Source organism: Oreochromis aureus, linkage group 17 (genome assembly GCF_013358895.1).
Source record: "Oreochromis aureus strain Israel breed Guangdong linkage group 17, ZZ_aureus, whole genome shotgun sequence".
NCBI classification, from domain to species: Eukaryota; Metazoa; Chordata; class Actinopteri; order Cichliformes; family Cichlidae; genus Oreochromis; species Oreochromis aureus.
In genome coordinates this window covers 37,959,128-37,980,421 of record NC_052958.1, presented here as the reverse complement: position 1 = coordinate 37,980,421, position 21,294 = coordinate 37,959,128, and the positions used below count along the sequence as shown (strand labels likewise).

Below are 21,294 nucleotides of genomic sequence, written 5' to 3'. Positions count from 1 at the left end.
ACAGATAAAAATGTGTTATTTATGCACTGACATGTAATTTATATTGTATTGTCTCCTGCAGAGCCGGCTGCACAAGAGATTGTGTTACTGTTTTTCCTTTTGTCCTTTTGTTGCTCTTCCTCCCTAGTTTATTTTAGATTCTTTTGCATTTGGGTTTGCTTTTTATGTTAACTGGGTCAGGTGCAGTATTAGTTGGCCAATGTGCAATCCCTGAGATGGGGCTCACACATTATAGAAATTAGGCCTTGCATAGGTGCTTTTGGTAAACTGATTTGCTGTGTCTAAGATAACTTGATATACATATATATATATGTATATGGCAGCGCAAATGAACCAGCTGCTAGTCGACGAGAGACACCCGGAATGGCTAACCGAAGGCCGTACAGTCCTTCCTGATCATCAAGGACCCCCAGAAGGGACCGGTCCTGTCCAACCAATGGCCAATAACCTGCCTCAGCACCACGTGGAAACTCCTGTCAGGCATCATAGCAGCTAAGATGAACAGGCACATGGCTCAATACATGATTGGGGCGTAGAAAGGGATGGGCAAGTATACCAGATGTGCAAAACACCAGATACTGGTAGACCAAGCAGTCAGCCGAGACTGCAAGACCAGACTGACCAACCTGTGCACTGCCTGGATTGATTACAAGAAGGCCTATGACTCAATGCCCCACACCTGGATCCTGGAATGCCTAGAATTGTACAAGATCAACAGGACCCTGAGAGCCTTCATCAGGAACTCAGTGGGGATGTGGCGTACAACACTAGAGGCCAACTCCAAGCCCATAGCACAAGTCACCATCAAGTGCGGGATCTACCAAGGAGATGCTCTGTCCCCACTGCTGTTCTGCATAGGCCTGAACCCCCTCAGTGAGATCATTGACAAGACTGGCTACGGATACCGACTACAGAATGGAGCAATCATCAGTCACCTCCTGTACATCAGGTACCCTGATGGGATAATAAACTGGCCAAAGGAGGAGATAAAAGCTCCTGACCATGCATGGACCCCAAGTCCAGCACCCTGAGCATGTACGCTAAGCGGAAGGAAGGAGGACTGGTGAGTGTCAGCACCACAGTCCAGGACGAGGCAACGCACATTCATGAAAACATCAGGAAGATGGCCCCACCGACCAAGGGCTCAGTGAATACGTCAGGCAGCAGAATGAGGAGGAAGAGGAGGAACCATCATGGAAGGACAGGCCCCTGCAAGTTAAGTACCACCAGCAGATAGCGGAGGTGGCTGATATCCAGAAATCCTACCAGTGGCTGAAAGACAGCACAGAGGCACTAATCATGGCAGCACAAGAACAAGCTCTGAGAACAAGATCCATAGAGGCTGGGGTCTATCACACCAGGCAAGACCCCAGGCAAATTCATCCGCCATCGCGGTCAACGCGATTAAAATCTTTAATGCAATTAACACATCTAGAGTGCAGAATGACTCAAAATCCCTGAAATGTTTCTATCAATGCATTTTGGGCAGTTTGTCCAAGTAGAGTTACCTTCGCACATGCGCAACTGGGCAGTAGATCTGGTGACGGGCAGCTGAACCAATCAACTCAATATGATGATAAACGCACATTGGCCCTCTCGATGGGAAATTTGAGTATTTAAAAAAATAACAAGACAGAACAGTCGACCGACAGAAAGTATTATGTCGTGTGCTGCTAGCACTTTGGCTAACGCGTCACCCAGCTTGGACAAACCACTCACGGAGCATCGGTAAGTCGACCTCAGACATATTGACTGACGCCAAGTGGACTGCATCAAACTGCAGACCTGTTAATATTGTTGAGAACAGGCGCTGTACACAGCTTTGGTTCCTCGTTTCAAGGACTTGAAGCCTCCCCAAGAGTGACAGAGACAGAGCGGATACATGTTTACAGAGTTTTTGTTAACATGAATGTTCAAGATGTTCAATAAACATGTTAAGTGCGTATATTTCCCCTTTTTTCTGTTTGCTCATGCAAAATGAAATGCAATTAATATAGAATAAAAATGACTGATAGTTAATCGTGATTAATCAAAATGAATCCACAGTAACCCTGTGATGAATCTGATTAAACATTTTAATTCTTTGACAGCACTAATTTATATTATATATTAGTGTATACTTCCCTATTAGTATATAGGTTTTTTAGAAAGTTGTATTTCACAGGAGAGAACCTGTGTTCAAAGACACACTTTGAATTCAAGCATTTAACATTCTTTGTGTTTAATCTGCATTTACTTCATTATATTGCATAAATGTCAGTTACAAGCTTAAATATAAAGTTGAAAAAATGTCATTGCAACCAAGCTATTGATCAAGTAATTAGTAATTACAGAAAATTGTGAGATCAGTTAATCAGTTAACTTTTTTTCAATCGATTGTCAGCACTAATATATATATATCTATCTATATATATGTGTGTGTGTGTGTGTGTGTGTGTGTGTGTGTGTGTGTGTGTGTGTGTGTGTGTGTGGGACTAAGAAGAGAAAGAATAACAGTAAAAATACACTTGAACAGTCACATCATGACAGTTCATAGTTCTTAGATTCACTTTCCTGTTATTTTGCAAAGGAAAGCATTGACTATGATTATGCAGAGACTGTTGTAATGCTGAATAGCTTTATATCTTACCAGGACTGTTTGAGAAAGCTGAGATGTAGATGCATTAATAATATTCCATTTTTAGTTTTATTTATTGAGGTCTTAAAAAGGTCTTAAATAGTAGTGATTATTTCTTAAATCATGCAGGAGCCATACTGTACACTTAAAGAGAGCCAGTTTCAGTGAGAAGCTGTGCAGAGATCAAGAAACATCAAGGAATCTGTAAAGTTTAAAAAACACATGAATAAATATTTGAAAATAACAATTTTCTTTTATTCAACTTTTTAAAATAAATATGCACTGCACAAAGTACATAATCAGACTAGGTTGTATTTTCTTTCCTAGTATGCAGCTGTAATATACTTCAAATGCATATTTATGCCAATGCAGTCACTGTTATTCCCACCTTTTAGTTTTCAAATACTAGAAGAGTCTTTCTTGCTGGATGGGGTTAGAGGTGGCAGGGACAGAGTGGAGCTTGTGGCCCTCTGTAGTTGTCTTTCTAATACTAGACTGTAGATATATAAATACGAACATGCAGTGACCTTGGATAAATTATACACATTTCAGTGTGTACAAAAAGAAACATATTTGTCCCCACTTTCCTCAGTTTTTGTTTTTTGTGGAATAGAAATATCCAACAACGTTACTATTAGTTTGAAATGGAAGCAACAGCCTCCACAGAGTGAGATAATGCACCATAGCATGCATACTTTCATTCATTTTTAATCTTGTGTTACTGTGTCAAATGATTGCTTTGACATCATAGTTGCATTCTCTACTCTTTCAGTCGTATGACACCCTCATGATAAATCAGTGGTGATGTATTTTTTTTCTTCAGTTTCTTCCATTTTAAGAACAATCAATTGTAATTATATCAAATCTATTATATGTGATTTAATTGTTAATATATTCCCAATTTTACTGGCCTGTACCTGACTGGCAGCAGCAGTCTACTTTAATGTTTGAGTTCACTGCCTGTTTATAATATTACTGTAACTGCTGAGCTTCTCTGCTGTTAGTAATTAATCATATTTGACAGGCAGATCTGATATTTCCTACATGATCTTTCCAGGACGTCCAATCAGCTGCCAGCATCTGCAGGCAAATGCGACTGTGCCAGATGCTAAGATTACTCTCCCTTCGCTGTCTTGTCTGCCTTCCTCATTCATTTGCTCTTCTGAAAGTTCACTGGCTATGAAGTGATAAAGACAGAACATGGACTGATAGGCTTAGGAAAATGTGACCATTAGAAGGTATCTGCAAAAATGCAACTTTATTCTGTTTATTTTCCCATTATGTGCATAATATAGTGCATACTGAATAAACCAGATACTGAACTTTTAATATATATGCAGCCAACACTGTAAGAATTTGAACCATATTTTTATTTCTTCATGCTTTCCACTTCAGCAAAATCAGCCAGAAATCAAGTGTCTCATCTGCAATTTGGTGATTTTACCGCAGTATTGAAAGAACTGAGTGTGACGTACGTCTGTGAAGGTTCTCAGTCATCCAGGTCATCGTAGTCTGAGGCGCTCGGGAAGAACAGCGTCTGGACTTCTTCAGGTTTCTTGAAGACCTTTCACCTCATCTGAGAAGCGTCTTGTGTGTGAACAGTACCGAAGTCCATTACTACTTAGAAAACAACACATTTTGCTTTTTGTAATTTTGCTGTATACCACTAAAGATTTGTGTTCAACACTCTCGAGGAGGAAGCTATGTCATCGTCAAAGGATGCACGCAAGAGATCAAGAGGGATCACAACAGGATACAAAAGCCCAAAACAGACGTTATTCTGAGTAACGCTAATTTTGTTGGTCAGGTGTGAGAGGGTGTTTTTTATTCAACTGAATTTTTTGTACTTGCTTTGTCTCTCAGTGGAGTGACCACCAGATGGTGCACTCACTTCAGCCTGTTCCTCTGGAAGCTTCCACTGTGGGCACATATTTGAGTTCCGGATTGTGCTCTGTTTGTTCAGCTCATTACTGGCCTAAATCCCAGTCCAATTACCTGAGGATAAACAGGAGCAGAGGTGGTGATGTGCTGTAATGCTGTAATTTGACTGATTATCCCTTACACAGCCAATAAATGATGAAGTTCTCCTTTCAGCTGAAATGTTGAAGATTTTACAGGCCTTTGCTTGCTTTGCTTTATATATTAATAACATACATTGTAATGAACAAGGAAACAGGTCACAGGTTGAAGGAAGTGAAACACGTTACCTACAGAAATCTGCTACAAAGATGCATTTTATTGCTGCAAGGCACGCTGCCATAGTCATGGGCCAAAGGGATCAGGGCCACCACACTGCTGTCAGCTCCTTTTGCATGAATTATCTTCTGATTCTAACATTTATTGTACAGCATTTCTTTTAATTTCTTTTCTAACAAACTACCACAGCACAGGGCAGAGTGTGTAATTGTCACTGCTTGAAGTTCTTCAAACACATTTGGCTGCAGATTCCTTTAAAGGCAGCTTTCAAGCATGGTTGAAAAATCATTTGTGTCTGATACTGAATCCTCCTTCCTCATTAAAAACTATGAACATACAAATATTGCTCATTTATTCTGCATCACTGGAAGTCTGTTTTAAGTGTCTACAGTGCTCTGGTTGAAGTTACCTTTTGGATCAGGGCTCAAACATCTATTCAATTTTATTTATATAGTACCAAATCACAACAACAGTCGCCTAAAGACACTTCATATTGTAAGGTAAAGATCCTATAATACAGCGACAGCCCCAACAATCATATGACCCCCTGTGAGCAAGCACTTTGGTGACAGTGGGAAGAAAAAACTTCCTTTTAACAGGAAGAAACCTCCAGCCGAACCAGGCTCAACGATGTGCAGCCATCTGCCGTGACCGGCTGGGGGTGAGTGGAGAGACACAAGACAAAAGACGTGCTGTGGAAGGGAGCCAGAGAATGATAATAACTCATAATTAAATGCAGAGAGGTGTATAAACACATGGTGAGTGAAAAGGGGTGAGAAGGGGCGGGATTCTACGGTGACAATCTGAGCATCACATGTGCTGAAAGCCACACATGGAGAAAAGGACACTCACTAAAAACATCTGTGGTTTTGAAGAAAATACATCTTGTGTTTGTTGAATAGCTGCGAGCAGTGGCAGCGATATAGTTACCCCTAATCCTGCTCGTGGGTACAATATGTACATTTATTTTAATATTAGATCATGCCGACATTGTTTATATTTTTAATCAGTGGATAAATGACTCAGTGCAGCTCTCATTAAAGCATTATAAATTGCAATATTATGTTAGAATTGCAACATTTGTAACATTTTGATATGACAGTTTTGTCAATTTTGACTAAAATGCCCAACAGCAGTGGCTGAAATGCAGCCCCAAAGCATGACAGAACCTCCATTGTGTTTTCAAATTTCACATTTGGATTAACACTCTGTGGCAGCTGTTGCCACTGATTTTCAGTCCAGGTCTTGTGTAATTTGGCACACATCAGCCGTCCCGCCGTCTTTCAGTTCCTTCAGAATGGCTTCTTGATAGCCACCCTTCACCTGAGCGCATTTGTGATGAGACTGCATCAACCGAAGGGTCAGATGCATCTCTCAGGTCCTCTTTCAGATATTCATCTGCTGTAGATAGTCTTTTAGGCGTGCATCTTCTTGTTTTACCTTCGACTTGTTTCATTTCCTCAATTTTTTAAGGGCATACTGCATCCCATGTCAACATATGTATGTTAACATATGTATGTATCAAAAACTGGAGAAAGTGAGATGGTGACATTTTTTTTCTTTTGTTTCTCTATTCCCTGGGATCTTTTTATCTGTATTTAATAAGAACACACTTAATAAGGTGATAAATATATCCAGAGAGATTGCAGGTCATCGACGACACAGTACAACAACGCGATGTGTCACAGCCTCTCTTTTGTAAATTTGAATGGATGCAGTCTGCACAGAGGTACAGGATAACATGGGGTGAACTCTCTGTGGCCATAGAGCTTTTTCTGATATAACTGATGTTTCTTGTATTGCTTTGATGCTATTGAAATGGGTTGTTGCTGTTATTATGAAGGACTTCATAATAACTGATTTCTTTGCTGTAGTTGTATTTATCTGGCAATTGCCACCAAAACAAATAGAATTTCTGAAAGGACAATAATAAATGGAGCATAAATTCTATTACTGGATTATTAGTATTCATCGATAGAGGTGGAGCTCATTTTTATCACCCAGTTTTTTCATCCAGTAATAATCATTAGTGCCAGTTGTACTCAACTAGCACTAATGATTATTTTCATTTGGTGTGTAAATAATAAGAGAAATAGTGAGAAGTGTTTCCACAAGTTTTAAATGATCTATCAGTTAGCATTATGGTCAATTGATCGCTTAATTGATATTTCAGCTATATTTGTATAATCTATTTTTTATGTATAAAAATCCCAGTTTATAAAGTAGCCAGTAACTAAACAGCGTCAGACAGTGAAAGTATCTTCTCTTCTGAAATGTGGAGTAGAAGCAGAAAGTTGTATGCAAAGGCCTAAAGTGCAAGTAGCTCCGATCTGTGCTTTATTGCAGTACTTCACTATGTTTACTTACAATCCCCGACTTCTATAAAGTAGTTCCAACTGTTCAGCTGAAGAAATAAAGTGCCAGGATGCGCTGGCACAGAGGCACGCGAGTGTTCAATACATGTGTTTTTCCTTCTTTAAAGCAAACCACAGCATTTGATAGAAAGTGAAATCGGACATGTTCAGACTGAGGTTGTGTGTCCACTTGTGGTTTCACACAGATTATTTTACCGTCGCGCTTGTTTCACACATGTTGGCTTGTATAATAAACAAGAATCCAAACCCCAAAACTTGACAATTAACTTTGTTCTGTTTGACATTTTTTGCAGTATTTATCCTCGATTTCTATTTTCTTAACTGCTTATTCAAGTTAGGGTCAGATGGGGGTAAAGCCTTTCACAGCTTTCATTGGGTGAGGGGAGGGTTCACCCTAGACAGGCTGCTAATCCATCTGAGGGCTAACACTGCATAGAATCGCACAGAGAGAACATTTTATTTTTTTTTCTGTAAATGTCACAGAGCTTTTTGGTTTCTGAAATTATAAAGAGCAGCTTGTATTGCTGTAAGTATATGTGTGGCTGTTTGTGATCTTCTTTAGTGGTTTTCTGATAGAAATGTTTCATATCTGACATGTTCATTGTCCATCTAAACATTAATCCTGAGGTCGTTATTTTCTTGAAGCAGCTCTGTAAGATGCAGACAACGTCGTGAGCATCGCGTGTGACTGATCCAAAACTCCAGGACACCGTCAAATGGTGGATGGACACGGCCCGTGTGTTCCAAGTGTAGACAAACGGCCATATTATTGTATTATTGTGGGGTCTTTGCTTTTCAATATAAAGTGCGTTGAGGCAACTGTTGTTGTGGTTTCGTCATGTATAAGTAAAACTGCACCGAACTGCTTCCTCGGGTTTTCTGACCGGGAATGAGCCCAGTGGTGCCGCACGCAGCTGCTCTCGGTCCTCCCTCCCTCCTTCCTCTGCTCCTCCTCATTGTACCGCTCACCGGTGAAACACAGTGGGCCGGACTGAGAGGACGAGAGAGAGAGGCAGAGAGAGAGAGAGAGAGGCTCTCCCTACGACGCTGTGCCGGTGCACCACGGGGTACGCATTCAAACTGACCAGCGCGTCTCTGTGGCAGCGCAGACACTCTTCTCTCCACACCATCCAACACTGAGCAGCCTCACTGCGGCTGAAGCTGGTAGGTAGACTCCTCTTTATTTTACAGCTCTGTTTTCAATGCATGACACAGCGGAGCAGAGATTTGCCCCGAACACGCATACCGCGGCATATTCTCGGGTTAATCTCAGCCCTGATGCCAACCTTTCCTCTCGTTTGGCTTCGCGGTTGCAGGGAGCTTTTTTTTTCTCCTAAATTCATATATACAAAAGGCGTTCATTTACGTCCCCAGATGTCGCGTTTTCCAGCGGAGCTCACCGGAACGCTTTTATGGTCGTTCATACTTCACCACAGCACCGCATCCAAAGGGCAGTCAAGACTGAAAAGAAGGCTGATAGCGGTGCTTCCAGGCTCCACGTGTGAGAGGGAGACAGCTGGTGCAGCCTGTGGACCAAACGGCTGAAAAGTTTCATTAGAAGTCAGTTACTCGGTGTGAGTGCACGGGCGCAAAACGCGCACGAGGGCGATAATCACAGACGCACTTTGAACTTTTCAGCTGATTTCTAATTAAAGTTTCTGCCTGCAAAACGCTTTGCTGAGACAAAGTGAGCAGGAGCGAATTAAAGGTGAAAAACGTCACATTAAAAGAGAAGTTAATTGGCACAGAAATCTTTGTGGATGTTATTCTCTTGTATTTTTCAGCCTTGGATAGGAAATTTCTTTCACCAAATTTCACAGAGCCGTGACTCCAAATCAGACCAACACTATCTCCAGGCTATGCGTAAAACAGATAACTGTAATTCAGCGACACACTCAGATGCACTTTAATTTTCTCTGTGTGTCCATACGTAGCAGGAAACGGCCGAATAAGCAGAGAGGATCGGCACACGGTCTAATGTGACGGTCGCTGTTAAATATGACAATGTCCCCACGAGGAGAGCGCATCAATCAGACGTTTCTGCATTTATCAGCCGCTCCACTTACACTACTGAACACTGATGGATCTGTGTGAGCGCTGCGGGGCTTCTCTTCTCTTCTCTTCTCTTCTCTTCTCTTCTCTTCTCTTCTCCAACTACCAAATAGTGCAGATAATAAAAGCGTTGTAATTCTGTTATAAATTCAAACAATGACAAACAAATCAAGCCAGAAAAAACAGTAAATAACACTTGTATCTATTTTCACACTCAACTCATCAATTCGTTGCATCTTAATTATTCCTATAAACTGTGATCTTCACTGCACGACAGTATTAGTCTTGTCACCAGAAGTCTTGACCCTCATTTTTAATCAGACGACGCTGTCATAACTCAAATGATCTAAAGGCACTTTTGCAGAGAACACAAAAATCATGAGCTAATGAATTTTGGCTGGAGGAAATGTTTTTTTCTGTCTGGACAGAGTCTGTGAGTGAAAACTTGTGAACGTGTAAAACAGATTGTGTGGGCTCGAGTGTGCAGAAGTCTTGATCCCCCATCTTACAGAGTACAGGAGTTCCTTTGTTAGACTATGTGACCAGTTTCGTCTCTGCAGTGTGTGCTGAAAAACAGCATTACACTCACATGAAGTTCAGTACACTTTAAACCACAGACACATTTTGGGGTCATGCTGCTGAGGTAAAGTACGCATAAGCAACTCAATTTAGACTCAGAAATTTTTTTTATGAATTCATGAAATTCATTTACAGCTTTTCTTTTGGAATATTTTAAACAAGATTTTGAATTTGACATTACAGAAAGAGCCGGTGGATATGATCTCTGTGAAATTTACAGGAGCTAGTCTGTTAAAATTCAGCACAATGAAGCAAAAGAAAACACAAATGTACACAATTACAAATCATGGAAAAATGGCACCCATTATTTTTTAATGTGACAGTAATCCACTGATAGTTTTCTGTACACCTGTAAAAACAGGGACACAAATTCAGGCTAAATACAGAACAATATTGCAACAGTGGAGTGAAGACTGCTTTTATTGCTTTCCTGCTTTCTTAAATATGCTTGTATGTTGATGTTAGCATGTTTCCATCAGATCAGACGTCCACATTTTTCACACATAAGTTAAATGTTGCTGGGAGCTGGTAAAATGCAGTAAAAGAGGATTTACCGTTGGCAGAAAGAAAACACTCACTTTAAAATAACAAAGGACGAGGCTCTACGAGAAACGTTTTCAGAGACAAACAGGCTGTCCACACAGAAGTTGTCTCCAACATGTTGTCAGTCTCGCGGATGTCTGATGGAACAGATGTACATTAATTTTAATCAATACGGCTGTCTGCACTGGCATGTAAATGTTTAAGCCTGCGCTCAGATTGAATTTAGCGCTGTGTGAACAAACTCAGCCATTTTATTCATTTAATGAAACCAAAAGTCCTGTTTAAAAAAACACTAAGCAAAAAACTTTGAGGTTTTCATGCAGCAGAGCATGTCATCTAGGAAGGCCCACCAAATGCAAATAGGGGTATGTAAGCTCACCTTCCTGGTAAATTACTTTGTAATTGGAAAAGTGTCTGGGTAAAAGACAACGTCTTCTTTCCCTATGATAGCTTTCCAGAGCTGTACAGTCCCGTCTCTGTCATAGCATCGCTCAATTACTTGTCACACTGATACCAGCAGGCGCCCACCATTTCAGCGCCTTACACTCTTTTAATTTCAGTGTGAATGCCCTTAACTACTGTGATTGTGCATTCAACGGAGCACGTACGAACCCACTGTGGTCCAACATTTCCAGTGTAGGTACAGATGCTTCTTTCACTACATGGACAAGGTGGGAACACACTTTCATATTTAAATGAAAAACAAAATGAATTTGTTAAGCTACGTGTCAGATATAGTTTTCTTTCAGCTTTCAGAAACCACCCTAAATTTCAGAGATTACTGACCTGCTGATCGCACCAACATCAAAGAGTTGTGTTCTTAAACTGGGTCCAAATAATAGCAGCTAAGGTTGATTGACCCTCCATTATTTTGTTTTTCTGAGATAATACTGAGATAATGGTGGCATTTATTACCACAATATGATTCAATGACACTGGTAATAATATGTTATAGTAATAAATGAATGGCTGGTTAAAAGCAGCCAATCCCAACACATCCTCATGTCTGAACAATGCAATGGGTCGACTGCGAATAACTTTCAAATAACATATGCAAAAATAGAAAACATCAGGTAAATTAGGTCAGGAGAGTGAAGGTGATTTTTCCTGACAGGTAGCACACTACAGACAGGTTTCAGTACTGGAAGTAGTCCCTGGGCTTAGATGAGGCGCAGCCTGTGTAGAAAATGCAGAGAAAGCACACATCACACCTGCTGTAACCTGTTAATCTGCTCAAGATGGAGAGTTGTGTTGCTGTTCAGTTCAGGGCTCAACGCAACATTTGAGTGTGTGGAATCAATATGCTGTATATGACTGCAGATTAGCTGGTGTAGCGCCCCCATCAGAGGTGACGTGGTATAAGAGCATCATAGTTGACCTTTGGCAGAGAAATCTAACCCAGGCCTGTGTCCTGTGACTTTCCCGTTATAGCGTTCAGCCTTTGTTTGGTTAGATTTAGACACCAAAATTATTTGATTTGGTTCACGAATAAATAAATTGTGTTAATTATGTTAATATTGACTCTTTCACACGTTCTCCGCCATGTAGTGGTTAACAGTGAAATGAATCCTGATCCGTTTAATAAGTTGCTATCTTTGTGGAAAGATTTAAGAAATGCTTTTTTTTAGAGTTCACCTAGATTACCACGGGTTACTTAAATCCCTAATCAATCGATCATATTATTTATTTATTATTTATTAGCAATGGATTAAACCCTTTTCTTTAGACAGAGTCAAAAACGAGTAAAATCAGGGCGGAGGGCGAGCACAGGCTGATGTTAACTGTATATTCAGTCGTCGACTACATGATTTCGACAGCTGCATGTGAGCCCAGTGTGTTACACTCTCAGCATCTGCTAATACATTCCTGTCTGACACTAGCAGTGTGAGGGATTGTCACTGTCACGTTTATAACAACAGAAGCACATTAAAATATGCATGCACAGGCCTTCATACACATCAACCTGTGAATGCGCGCATGTACTGCACACACTCCTGAAACACATCCACCGACCACCATGCTGGGATTTGCCCGTGACAAACAACCGGGGTGTGAAGTGTGTATCTGTCACGTCAGCGAATGAGGAATCGAGATGGCACGCCGACATCGTGCGGCAGTCCAGACGGACTCTGCCAAAGCAGCCTGTCCCCAAATTATCACCTCCGTCTTCCAGCATCTCCGTCATCTCAGCACCTCTCAGCGGCTCTGCGCTCTCCCAGCAGTCGTCAGAGCCTCTGAAAAATGAGCTGCAGAGTTAAATCTGAGCTTTAATGGGTGACACACACAGGGAGGTCTCACACGTCAGGGATGGGCAGTGAAAGGAAAGGATCAGTTCACTTCATTGTTGAAAAGAAAAACTCGAATGAAAAGAACAATGTAGCACAAGAAAAACCTAAAAGCTTTTTTAATTTAGAATCTAATTTGAACTACACATTTGTGCCTAAACACACGTTTGTCATTTAGCTTCTCATTCACACTGACATTAAAAGAACTGGCTAATTCAGTTCCTTCTTTATAACCTAAGCTAACAGATATACTTGTGTTACATTTACCACACAGACAAAAACACGGCAGTCATGTATTCCTGACAAACCTTTACGTGTAGACGTGGTTATAGTGTAACTGTGATTTAGTCTACTTTAAGATAACTGCAATCTTACTTTAATAGTTATTATTTTTACCCTATTAAAAATAAAATAAATCATATTCATAAGACACAGTGTAGGTCTGGGTTGTATTTAGTGACAGTGTTACATGCCTGAGGTGCAGTTGGTATCCAGTATTGTGTATAACACAGCAGTTGCTCTGAGCCATTTAAGTTCAGTGTAGCCGTGCAGCCCAGCCAGCTGAGCTCACTCTTCACTGTGCCCACTAAATGGTCCGTTGTGATTTAAACCGAGTCTACATCAGTAGGTCCAACTCCTGTTCCACCACCTGCTTTAGTCATGGAGAGTTTTTTGGGACCCCACAGACACAAAGAGGGAGTGTCACTGCTAATTACGCCGTTATTCCAAAGTATCCTTGAACAGCAAACACTTGCTTGTTGCTGTGCTAACGGTCCACAGCACATTTTGTTGAAATATTTAATAACTGCAATGATTCTTTTTTCAGTTATTCAAATAAGGGTTTAGAGTGTAAAATGATTTTCATGACATTGCTGGACTCCTACAAATACGCCATACACCAAATTGCAGCTCTGCTCTTTTGCATTCTTTGCAGGTGCAGAAGAAGAACGTGATGTTGTCTCCTCAGGTCACTGGGACTGTGTGTGCACCAAGGGTTTGAACTTGTCAGGACATTTCCCAGCAGCCTCTCATAAGGCGGGGACAAGCCACCCACTGTCCTAAAGCAAAAACAACCAGCAGCTACAACTTTGCACTCCTCCATCTGCTTTGGTCCCCAGCACCATGGCCTTCACCCTGTCAGAGATCATGGCAGCAAGGCGGCAGCAGTCGCAGGCTCAGTCACATTCACAGCGAGGCAACAGGACTGCTGTGGAGGTGGATGAGTACAGCACCAACCCCACTCAGGCTTTCACCTTCTACAATATCAACCAGGGGCGCTTCCAGCCGCCTCATGTTCACATGTGAGTAGATGGAAATGTAGCTGCTGGCTAATCATGGAGCATCCTGCTGTCATTTAGAGTTGGAGCTCAAAAACGTTTGTTGATATCTGAAATTGCAGAAATGCCGAAATAATGATTTATAGTTCTGTGTGTTGCAGCTATTTCTTGATCAACAGTAGTTGCCACATTCGCCACATAAAGTATATGTCTGGACGGAGCTCTGTTTGTTAGGTTTTCAGGGGGCTAATAATAGTATTAATAACAATGTAATTATAATAATGATAATAATAATAATGTAATGTATAATTAATAATGTATAATTAATATTTTAACCTTTAATACTTTTAATACCTTTAATACTTTTACAATGATTAATGTCAAATAAATACAAACTATTAGCTGTTGCTCAGATACCTGACACTCATTTTTAATCTACATCTTTAAACTGTTTTGAGCGTTTGCATCTCGTGTGCTGCTGGAATGATGCGTGTAAATTAACAACATTCCTTTCTTTGCATTTATGACGCTTCTTTATCTGTTGCCATGGCTACAGCTATTTGTTGTAATGCCAACTTGAGACTTCTACATAAGCAGAGTGATTTATTTTGCTTTTTCTCCTCGAAAAACTGAAAATAAATTGCATAATACATTTTTAAGGAATAAATTGCAAAAAAATTATTTTTGAATTTTCTTGCAATTGTTTTATAGTTCAGGCTCTAAAGTAACATGCAAGAAATATTTACTGGAATTTTACATAATGTAATAAATTTATTTATTGAAAATGTAAAATAAAATTCAGTATTTAAAGTTTAAATAAATTATTTACATTATGCAATATTTAGCAAAAAATAAAAGCCTTCAGAGTGTTCACGTTATATGTTATGTGAATCATAATGTCAATCAACTGCAACATTATTATTGTTATTATCTGACACATGATATCACCCACTGTGCCGCTATAGCCCATCCAAGGAGATTTAGTTAGTGAAATCTGAGGATTTTAGCAGTCTGTAGCTTAGCATTGATCAGCATGCTTTTGTGACTGTGCATAGTAAGTGTAGCTTGATAACCAAGCTTGCAAGGCTGAGATTGTTGCACTCAAACATGTAGTCAGTATATTGTCACTTCTGGCTCCAAAAAATCAACATGGCAGCAGCCACGGAGCCAGAAGAGTCATTTCATCTGAGAGACGAAATCCCATTTGACCTGTACTGGGAGGCTTTTATTAAAAACATAGTTCCAGGTTGGCTCTTTGTCTGTTGTAGGCTAGTTTTCTATTTTGAACCATCCAAAAAGGATGATATGCATTTATAACTTGATGAAAAACAAACCATGCATATGTGAACTTATGCCACAATAAGCTCACTTTTTATCCTTGTAATGCAATTTGGAGTGAACTTCAACTAAAAAAGTTCATAATATAAACACATAAACAATTCAATTAATATGCTCAATTTGTTAGTCTCATATTTTGTCTTCAGACACAGGTGATCCAGTGAAACATAAAAATATGAATGTTTTAATATGCCTGAATTGAATTTCCGATACACTTCAATATTTGGCCAGCGGTGCCATTTAATTTCAGTATTAAATTACAAGATTAAAGCTGTTGAATAAATGAGTCGACTCTGTAACATGTTCTACCTTGTGAATCACGGTCAGGTTAGAAGTAATCTCCTAAAGCTAAGAAACCGTGCACTGAACACTTCTTTCATAACAAGAGCATCAAACTGCAGGATGTTGCAGACAGCTGGGCAACTGCAATGTCAACCAAGTAAATAAGAAGCTTCAGATCTCACCTTTGTAAGGAATTGTCAATGATCAGTTTTTGAACATATGTAGGATGTTTCTGAGGGGCTCTTGTGAAATCTGAAGCTCTGAATCCCTTTTTCTTCCCTTGTTTATATTTAACGGTAGTTTTCATTCAGGTGTGATTGCTGTTTCCACTGTTTCAAGATGCAACACTAAGAAGCCGATGGGGAAGAATTTTTGTATTTTAAATATTCCCGACTAGAATTAAAATAACTTAGCAGAAACATATAGACCAGAGGCGGGGAAATACCCCTCATCCTCACCAATAAATGGCACTCTTGAGTATGTAGCTTATAAATGTCAAGATATGGTTTCTTGTTTTTTAACATTGGGGCTTCAAAAGACAACTCGACCCAGCTTGCTTGGAGGAAGAGAAATGAGCATGATCCAAACACCTTCTCTGCAGTCAGACATGGGGGTAGAGATATGTATGAGGGTACAGGACGACTTCACTGCATTTAGGGGCCAAGAACCTTCCCTCAGCTAGAACACTGAAGATGGGTCATGGACCCAAAACATACCGCCAAGGCAACAAAGGAGTGGCTGAAGAAGACGCATGTTAAGGTCTACTGGTCTAGCCGGTCTCCAGACTTCAGTCTGATAGAAAATCTGTGGAAGGAGCTGCATCTTTGAGTTGCAAAGTGGCATCTAAAGGGCTTGGAAAGTTTGGAGTCCCGCCTGAAATGTATGCAATTCTAGTGACTAACTACTAGAAATATTGCTTGCCATATTTTCCTTGGGGATCAAATACTTATTTCACGCAGTGACATGCTAATTCAAGTTTTATGTAATGTGTGTGTTTTGTCTCTCTCTCTTCCTCCCATAAACCTGTAGTTTTAATGACGGGTATGTCAGTATATGTCAATAAAGCTGCGGCCTGACGGCCTGGGTGTTTCTGAGTAGCTGCATAGGCAAAAATCACCCTCACTAACTTCTGATGCATATCCAGACATTTTTCTATAAACAGGCCTAAAATATGACAGAAACTGCTCAGTTCAAGGGTTCCTCCTCCCAGCATGTTGTCAAAGCAGCACATGAACACTCTAATAACCCCCTTTAGCTACCTTAGACCAGGCTATTTACAGCACGACTATAACTGACCTCAGTTTTGCTTGTCCAGTTTCTAACTAAGCTATAGCAGCTTGTGCAATTAAGTCATTCAGTCTATTTTTGAGCTTTAGTTAAACTTTGGCCTATTATACAAAATCACAGAATCTTTCTAACTTAACTCTTCTTATGTGAAGAAGAGATCCTGTGGAGCTCAGTCACTTTACATCCTCTTACATTTGAGTCCCATCAGTTGTGCTATAGTGCTATATTTTTTATGAACCCTCTTTTGTATTTTATTACTTTGTGACTCATTTCTTGCTGGTTGTCTCATGTGCATGTGTATCCCTCTTCCCCTCATCTTTTTCTGTCTCTAGTGGTATGGGTGGAGGAGGAGGAGGAGGAAGTAGGGCTGGGTGTTAAGGTACCTGGAGGAAAGCTCACTTAAGTGGGCCACGGTTATTCACCAGCTCTCCTTCTCCCCCAGAGACCCCATGGATCTGCACACTCACTGGAAATCCCACAGGACTCTGTTCTTTTCTATATTTGTGCTTTATTCTTTTTCTATCTCTGCACATTGCTTTTTCTGTTTCTGTGGGTACCGTGCTTTTATTGTGGCCTCTCCCTCCTCCTTTGTGCTGTCTCTTGTTTTCCCATCTGCCTCAGTCTGTGGGGATGATTTTCTGTTGGATACTAATTCAAACTTTTTTCATTGTCAGTCTCCCACCACAGAGACTTTACATATAGCATTGTTGTCCCTTCTCCTGTATTGTTTAAGTACACCCAAAGCAGCAGTGACCCCGTTTCACATCCTCACTCCCTGCTTTCTTGTCCTTTGTTCCTTTTCTTGTCTCAGGGTTGACCCAATGCCTCATGACACTCCAAAGCCACCGGGCTACACACGCTTTGTGTGCATCTCGGACACACACTCCCGCACTGATGCCATCCAGATGCCGTACGGGGATGTGTTCATCCATGCTGGAGACTTCACCGAACTGGGACTGCCCTCCGAGGTCAAGAAGTTCAACGACTGGCTAGGTTAGCAGTTCTATGTATTCAGCTGTCTTCTGTGACCGGGCCCCCTTGTGATAATATCCTAATCAAGAAGAACTAAAAAGTACTCAGAGAGTAGATTAATGCTGATGCATAAAACTCTCTTTTTAAAAACAACTTCCACTTGTTTTTGAAGCATTAACTCAAAACAGAAACTTCCCTAATATTGCTGACCATTTTACCCACATACATTTTAAATCAGTTTGCATCCTTTCTGCATAGATTTGAGTTTCTTGTTGTTGAATTAAAAGATTAGTGATTTGAGTCAGCTTATAAAAAACCTCTGAAACAACAAGATGTATTTAGCGTTCCGGTTTGTGGCTGTTGAATCTCAGAGTTTCTCGGACATGTCACAAAAAAACAGGAAGCCAAAAACTTTATACTTTTACCAAAGTTTTTGTCAAGTGAGCGTTCAACGTGCTGAACATGAAGTGTCTTTGAGCCAATTTTAGACTATACTGGAAAAAACCCCATTAAACTAAAAACTTATGCTGTGCTTTGGGAAACTGATCGCTGTAATATAAAAGAATCCCACATGTGATTTGTGGCAAACATGCAAAACCCACAATATAGTGCGATGTGGCACAAAGTGGGTCTGGTTTGTGTTACACTCCTCTCATTTCTTACAGAGGCTGCACAGGCAGTTTGAACATTGAACGCACCCTTCGATCACAACAAGCCCGCTGAGCCAAACCAGACTGGTTCTTTCACAGTTTCTCAAACAGCACAGAAAAGAGGAACCTGAATCAATTTTTAATGTTTCACATTTTACTCAAAATCTTATTAGACAGCAACAACAGCAACAACCTGATAAACTTGATAACTGATACTGTTTAACTCTCAATGGGTCACCCCAAATAACTGTATCCCCTCGTACTGCACGCCAGCTTTTCACACATAGATTCAGCACAGATTTTCTTCGTGCTACCATCCCTTTCCTTTCACTCTTCTTGCTATCCTTCTGTCACAAATCACTCTGGACACTCATCTCCACCCACTCCACTGCACCCTGCCTGTTGCTTTGGACGGTTGACCCCAGGTATTTAAACTCATCTACCTTCACAACCTCTACTCCATGCAGCATCGCTGTTACGCCTGTCCTCCTCAGTCTCACTTTCCTTCCTCTTCTCTCAGAGCATACCTCCACCTCTCCAACTCTCCTCCACTTTCTCCCTACTCTCACAATGTCGACTCAAAACATCCACGGTAACTCCAGCCTGGCCTCATCTGTCAGCAAATAAGAAGGGACTCAGATTCCTGATGTAATGCCTGCAGAACTCACCGCTGTCTCTCTGTCCTCATACATGTCCTGACACTCTGTGTCACTATGCGTTCTGTAGATCCACATGGACAAACTCAAACTCCTTTTCTATGCTTCTCAAGGCAAACATTGCATCTGTGGTGCTCATACTCAGCATGAAACCGTTTTGCTGCTCCCTGATTGTCACCTCTGTCCTTAACCTACATTCTACAACTCTTTACCATGACTTCTATGGCTCATCAGTCTTATCGCTCTATATTTACTACAGCTCTGCACTTTATTTAAAAATTAGTACCAATACTCTTGTTCACCATTCCTAAGGCTTCCCTACACTCTGCCTATACTGCTTTTTTTCTGCTGATCTCTCTTCTTCTCAGTGTTTGTAGCTCAGGACGTAGAGCAAGTCCTCCACTAACGGGAAGGTTAGTGGTTCAGTCCCTGGATGCTCCACTTGACTGCATGCTAAAGTATCCTTGGGATATACTGAACTCCAAGCTGCTCTCTGGTGTGTTCAGGGCCTGAATGTTGGAGACAATGCACTTAGGTATAGAAAAGAAGTGCTTGTATGATTGGGTGTGAATGAAGCATGTTGCATAAAGTGCTTTGAGTGCTCCAAGAGTATAAAAACAAGTCTACGGTTTGTCCTTTGTCGTCTTTCCAGAGGATACACCAAACACCTTCTGGCAGTTTCCCTCACCACTTCAACTGTTCTTTTCCAGTCATCTGGTAACTCTTCCCTTCACCCAAAGCCTTTCTCGACTCCTCCCTGTACTCTCTGAGACATTCTTCCCCCCACAACTTCCAACATGTAATCTTTGCCTCTCCCTTTATTTACTTACTCTCCTTGACTTCCAGAGTCAACCCAACGATCCTCCTTTTTTCTTCTCAGCACCATACCTGCCCAGCACTTCCTCATCACTTCTGTCACAACAGAAGTGACAATGAAGTCTGCTCCACCCACCACTCTCTCTCTCCTGGGGACACTAAAGAATTCCTCTAACTAACATCCAGCCTGTGGGGGATATACACCAACAACATTCACCTCTTCAACTTCCAGCTTCAAATTCATGATCCTGTCTGATCCTCTCTTTGCCTTAACAACACAAACTTATATGTGCTTTCATTCTCTCCATCATATCAGCCAGCTCTCTCCCTTTACCAGTCATAGTCCCTTACTTGCACCTCCACACTCCAGCCTTTCCTTCTCTCTTGCTGCGTCAGAACACATGTTCCTCTTCCTTTGTCTTTGGCCAACAGTAGCACAGTTTCCACTGGCATCCTGTTGAACAACGGCACCAGAGGCGGTCGTTGTTAACCAAGCGGTCTGACACAGAAATCTCATTCTTGATAATCTGCATGTTTGATTTGGTAAAGATTTTCTGCCACATTCCCGACACAACTCTCCCCAAACTTTGTTTTAACTCTCTTGCTCTTTAGTGCAGCCTGTAAATGACGTACCACAATCCATTAATATTATATAAACAACATTTATTAATAATTACACTTGTTTACATTTCTCTCCTTCCTGTCTGTTAATGGAGTTGTTGGAGTAGGTGTTTTGTTCCCTGACAGTTTTTTTTGACTCTAAACCAACTTTTCAAACTTCTTCTTGTCTGTTGCTGCTGTAGGGGCAGCGAATACAAACTGAGACACTTAGCCACATAGAAAGTTTCATATTGTTTTGTAGTGGTTTCAAACGACTTAGTGATCATTTACAGGTCACGATTGAAGCATTAATATTATGAAAGTCTATAAAAGTTGTTGTGAAAAAATCCCAGGGACAGGAGGTTTAGTGCCGATGGCAGAGTGAGTGATCCCCTAATTGCAGGTGCTCTAACTCCCCTCCATGGACCAACATGTCCGAACAATAAGCTAAATCTCAGGTTGGTGCTGATGTCAGGCCAGCTCCTTCATCTCTGCCATCACTGGTGTTAATCAAAGGTATTAATCTGTTATGTTGTTTTTAATGGCTTAGAATTTATTTATCAATTATTTGTAAATTATTTATCAACTTTTTATGCTTTGTTAGTGCCATGTAAATAGAATACTCTTAAAAGTTAAGTTTAGTTGGCAAAGACATTTCTGCCATGCATCCTTATACTCTTACACCCTTTGTTAAAAAGAAAGTAAAGGAGCCTTTAGAGAATTCAGACTTGTTTTCTTTGACTTTTGCTCTGCTGGAAGCTTCTTATCT

At 40.7% G+C, this 21,294-nt stretch overlaps 1 protein-coding gene across 1 annotated transcript in view; it reads left to right on the top strand.

Annotated features, from left to right (window-relative positions):
- Nucleotides 1-8,221: 8,221 nt before the first annotated feature.
- Nucleotides 8,222-21,294, top strand: part of mpped1 (metallophosphoesterase domain containing 1) — an 87,619-nt gene continuing 74,546 nt past the window's right edge. Inside the window, exons 1-3 of the mRNA XM_031734829.2 lie at nt 8,222-8,352; nt 13,582-13,948; nt 17,643-17,824. Coding sequence (XP_031590689.1) covers nt 13,770-13,948; nt 17,643-17,824 — 361 coding nt within the window. The 5' untranslated portion in view covers nt 8,222-8,352; nt 13,582-13,769. The remainder of the gene's footprint in view (nt 8,353-13,581; nt 13,949-17,642; nt 17,825-21,294) is intronic.